Below are 5,309 nucleotides of genomic sequence, written 5' to 3'. Positions count from 1 at the left end.
GGATAAGATTTTGGCTGAAGGGGGAAGGGATGATGGGTGCACTAGATCTCAGCGGTTCCGGAGACCGAACCCGCGTTACCTAGTGTCCATCAACCACGTTCCACACGGAGATGCCGAAGCTCAAGGGAGTTTGTTGGGTCAAGTAAAGGAGTCGACCACTGGCCATGCATGAGGGCCACGTGAAGAAGGAGGCTCCGCCGCGGTTGCTACGGGAGCAGAAGGTCGTTCATCGGCGTCTTCGGCGTCCGTTGCCTTGTCCCCCGAGTATTCTGTGGGTTAGTTATGTTCGTGACTTTAAATAGGGATGGGAGAGGGGAAGCTAAGTAGAGAGTTGGTTTGCTCGAGTGTAATGGGTTGCCCTCACCTAAAGTAGAGCCCTATTAATAAAAGTATTCCCTTATTCCATTCGACGTCTCTCTCTCTCTCTCTCTCTCTCTCTCACACACACACACACACACACACACACACACACACACTCACTCACTCTCTCTCTGATTGGGACCTATCACTTTTTCTTTTGATGCCCCATCTTTTGCATATCGGCTTCAACAACCTTCTGGTCAGTTCCTGCAAGGATTGCTTTTCTTGCACGGTTGTGTGTTGGCAGCTTCTCAAGAGCAGCCCATCTGAGAGCCTCTTCATCATTTTGTTCTCTCAAAGACTGCGAGAATATGGTCTCTGAACTCTTTTCTTGCACGCAAGCCCCCAATTTTATGTGCTCTTATGGCCTCCATTGAGTTAACTGAAGACTTGCAAAAATTAAGAAACTGATGGCGTGGTATTCCGGACTTTCTTCAGCAAAATCCGACAAAATTATTTGTTGGCTAGTACTCAATCTTCGACAGGGGAAAAGGGAACTCTTGTCATTCAGTATGTCTCTTCTTGCAAAACCAAAAGGAGCCCAATTCAGTGATGTGGAAAGTGATAGGACGCATGCAAGGCTACCTCTCAAAAGTTTATGGGCTTTCTGGAGCACCAGAGTTGAAATGCTAAAGGTGTTTAAATAGCAGAGAAGCTTGAGATTACTCGTGTCCTGACAAGGGAACCAGTGCATCTGAAAGACATTTGAAGAAGGAAATGCATGAGAATTTTGCTGGCTTTTCTAATCATAAACCATTCATATGTGCATATGTTCAGGTGGCTCGTTATCAATTCAAATGTTCAATTACATTTGTTGGTTGTGTTAATTGATATCTCCTTTTTTTTTATTTTATAGAGACCAGTTTGATGCAGAGCTAGAGACTTTCATGATATTGAATTACTACATTTGTCAAGTTCATGTTAACTGCATTTGAACAATTACTTTTATTAATTCTGTGTTAGTTTGGTCATCATTTGTTATCATAGAACACAAAACTGGGCTGTTATAATAAAACTTAAAAACAATTGTTGGTTGATGTATTACGCCATGTTTTTTTATCATGAAGCGGTAGGCAAAACTCAGAAGGAATCGTTGGTTGATGTATTACACCATGTTTTTTTTTAACTATTAAGCAGGAGGCGTGAGGAGCAGTTTTGCCAATTTTTCACTGCCATTCTCTTGAGGAGTAGTATTCTGCTCACTTTCAGTTCTTATTTATGTCTTGGATCATTTTTGCCCGTGTTCTTAATGATATCTTCTGGCTAGAATATCGCTATAGAAGGCTGATTGATTGTTATCTTGTTGAGAAAGTGTACAAATTTGCAGGAAGATTTCTTTTGAAAATATTGAATGGCTGATATGGATTATCACAAAGCTTAATCGCTTGTTCCTAAATGTGGTCGATAACTTTGCTTTCCTCGTCCTTTTTTTTGGATGAAATAATAGTATTGCAAATTGAACCAGAATTAGCTTAGCACTAAAGTTATGTTAACTTTAGTTGAAAGAAGTTGGGCTTTGAAATAAAAATGAGTGATTATTTGGTTGAGAAAATTCTCATTCTCATTTTGATTTTCGAGGAATATTCAATCCTCCAAAATTCAATCTAGATTCTTCTCTAATATTCAAATTTCTTTCCGATTTCGATTCTAATTACGAGCCAAGCATGTTGAGGAATATAACCATTTTGATTCCATTTTAATTCATTTTGATTCCGAGTTCAGTCACGAACCAAACATACCCTAAAACTCGAGCTATTGCCACACAAAGATTTCTAAATTGGATTCCGCAGGCATCCTCCGATTTGACAAATTTTCTAGCATTTTTACATTCATCTTGAGTTTGTTTCAAAAGCACTGATGATATGATAATTCAATTTTTCACGGGAAGCCATTTGCAAACAGCCCTTCCCCAAAACTACAATATTGACGGGAAGGTTCTCTATGATCCAAGAACATCATCAAACATGAGGTCTTTCTCTCTTTTTGTTCTTCCCGTGAGGATCGAGACCTGTGGCCTTCCTGCACTCTCCCAAACATTCCTTCCATGTTTTCAGCTGGCACGCCATCTCGCATATGGACAAAGCTTAGTATTGCCACATGCGGCAAGGGGAAGACGGTGAGCCACATATATCTAGGTTCACACGTGTAAGATGAGACGAATGGGTACAGCTCACTTATCTCACAATAATAATGTGCTTGTTAATATGATTCCAATCACATACTGAATTATGTGGCGCTGATGACTTTAGTACTTTGATGACAATGGCATTCAAATTTCTGGAACATATAGAGTGTTTTTATTTCTCTTGTTCTTTTCTCTTCCATGTATTCCAACGATTCACTAAGCACTTTGGCCATCTACCATTTACTAAAATATTTCACACCAAACATTACAGCATCTATAACTCCTGGATCTTAACATCCTAAATGAAATAACGTGGTTTAATTTGGGAACCATCTCGAATGGTTCTTATAGAGATGTTGGTGTCTTCGTTGAATCGATGGGCCATAGTTTGAACGCAGTCAGCGGTGGTGTGTTCTGGGCCGGGCCTGTAACCCAGCAGGTACACGTGTCATCTCCTAAGCTGGGAATATAATCGTAATTCCGTACAATGCCGAGGGTATTATGCGACGGTTCAAAAAAGGGCGGTACCGGAGGGTATTAGAGAACCCTGCTTCCCTCTTTCCCTGTTCTCCGCTGGGGCGACAGGTCGAATGGCGAGTGTGACAGGAAGCTGGAGCGACCGCGCAAGAAATCCGCCGATCCCTCCTAATTCCGGTAATTTTCGACCCCTTATTGGTCTCGAGATGATTGCTTGCCTCTCAATAACTTGATACGATCATCCTGGTCTCGCCCGTCAGCCCTAATTCTTTGATTTCTTGGAACTTGGATAGTATACGAGAAGTTTTTTTTTTTCACTGATTTCTGGATGATGTGAAGTCGATTATTTCGTGATTTGGTTTGTGGATGCGATGCATGCGATTTAGACCATGTCATCCATGACTAATGTGGTTCTTCTTGATAGATCTGAATTTTGAGATAATGGTCGAGGCCGTAAACCCTGATTCTTAGATCGGTCCCTTTGATTTCTTGTTTGTTTCAGTCAACTTCATCGCATCTGCAACTATTTCCTGTTATTCCTAGAGGATGTTTAAATGGGTTATCCTGTAATCTCTATATGCCACGCACGCATGCGCTGTAGGCCATGTAACAATGTTATTTCTTTCTTCTTGTGTGCTTCTTCTTTGGTCTGACTCTTTTTTTCGTTGGAATTATCTGATCAAGAATTCAACGAGTCTGTATCTGAATCTCTATTTGTTGCTTGAGAATGGTTATAACCTTTCTTTTCTTTAAGGAAAAATGAAGGAAAGCACGATGATCAGAATTTTTTGTACTCATGGAAATCCGTGTATTGATATTTATTGGTGCTCTTGGGAACCATGTAAGTAGGGTTTGATCTGGAAAAGGGCGTGAAACTATTGGAGTTTTCAATTTTTTGGATTGTTTGGGTTCTGGAAGTGTCAGAAATCTAGATTTTAAGATTGGTATGGATCTTGTGCAGAAAAATTCCATGTAAAACAACATGAGTTCTGTGCAGATTTTATTCAGTTATTGCCACATTAGATTCTGCCTAATCTAGATTTTAAGATGACATGTTATTTGCCTCATGGTGAACTGAGAGTTGGTTCTTAATTTCTGTTCTACTCACTGACAACACATTATTTGCTTACATCACGAGATTTCTCTGTCACTTTGGTATCAAATGATTTGGAAATTCTATTCATTTGCTATCAATTCTGCTTGGTTGGGAAATTTATGGACAATTGCTTCTTGCTTCCTCTTTCATTGTATTTTATATTGTTTATTTTCTGTATATGACTGTGCTTATGTGTTTTGGAAGAACAGAGAATTTTGAGGGTATCGGATTAAAACTCTATGTGTGTATGATATCAAGTCGACCATACTGGACCTCCTTTTCCAGGTCAAGTGCCTGTCAAAACCATTCTTGCTATGTCACGTCCACTCAAAAAGTTGTGATTAGATAGCCATGATAACCTTCTTTCGGTGCATTCCTCTTTATCCTGTGTATGTTTTAGAGATTCCAAGAAAATGTATTGATATCTCTTTCCCTCTGTAAGGGGTGAAAGTCCTCAGCATTATGATGACAGATGGTTGAGGAGAAATGTTGGAGCATCTTAGTAATGCAACAATCTTCAGTAGCAGTTAGTTTCTTTAATATGTACACTTTCTTATAGGCAACAGCCTTTGAGATACTACATACATGATAATAGGTGCATGGACATATAAAATGCAATTTTATTCATTCAGTCATGCTTCAAGCCTTTACTGGAAAAGAAAAATGCTGCTATACTTCATTTTCTCTGGGTTTATTTTCTGTTTTACTGCATATTTTTTAATGTTCTTCTGCTTTGAGACCTTTTCTGTCACTGGTCTAATTTAAGTCATTCGGGGTGGCAATACTCTACTGGAACTCAATGTTCTATTTGCATGCAGAAATTAGCAATGGATTTCATACCCATCAGATCAGATAAAAGGGCAGTCTAATGTTTATGTTTGTTTCTGATGCCTAGGCTGGGACTCTGCTTTAAAATTTTATTGTATTCCAACTTTTGAGAAATAAGGCTTAACCACATATTCCATTTTATGCAGGTAGTGGAGTTTGCATGATGAATACATCATGGAGGGATAACCAGCATCCATCCTTCATTCTCTTCATTTCATCCTTCCTTAGTGCAAATTCATACCGTCTAAACTTCCTACCCATAGCCCCTGTAATTCTCATATCTTGTTTTGAGATTCATGCAACAAGTTCATCTGTCATTATGATCACTGGATTGTAGGATTTCATATTCAACAATGGCGGACTGTCGGTTGCTTTTATTTTCGTAATGAATTGGGACTCTGATAACGGATCTGCTGTCTTTAA

At 39.3% G+C, this 5,309-nt stretch overlaps 1 protein-coding gene across 1 annotated transcript; it reads left to right on the top strand.

The window, feature by feature from the left end:
- Positions 1–3,071: 3,071 nt before the first annotated feature.
- LOC120106931 (protein PARTING DANCERS homolog) lies at positions 3,072–5,301 on the top strand (the record flags this gene model as incomplete). The annotated part of the gene is made up of 3 exons (XM_039120032.1): positions 3,072–3,139; positions 5,033–5,154; positions 5,224–5,301. Coding segments are annotated over exons 1-3 (264 nt in total), but the record flags the coding sequence as incomplete, so codon positions are not given.
- Between the last annotated feature and the right edge of the window lie 8 nt (positions 5,302–5,309).

The sequence above is a fragment of the Phoenix dactylifera genome, unplaced genomic scaffold (assembly GCF_009389715.1).
Source record: "Phoenix dactylifera cultivar Barhee BC4 unplaced genomic scaffold, palm_55x_up_171113_PBpolish2nd_filt_p 000694F, whole genome shotgun sequence".
In the NCBI taxonomy this organism is placed as follows: Eukaryota; Viridiplantae; Streptophyta; class Magnoliopsida; order Arecales; family Arecaceae; genus Phoenix; species Phoenix dactylifera.
This window is presented reverse-complemented; position numbering and strand designations above follow the sequence as displayed.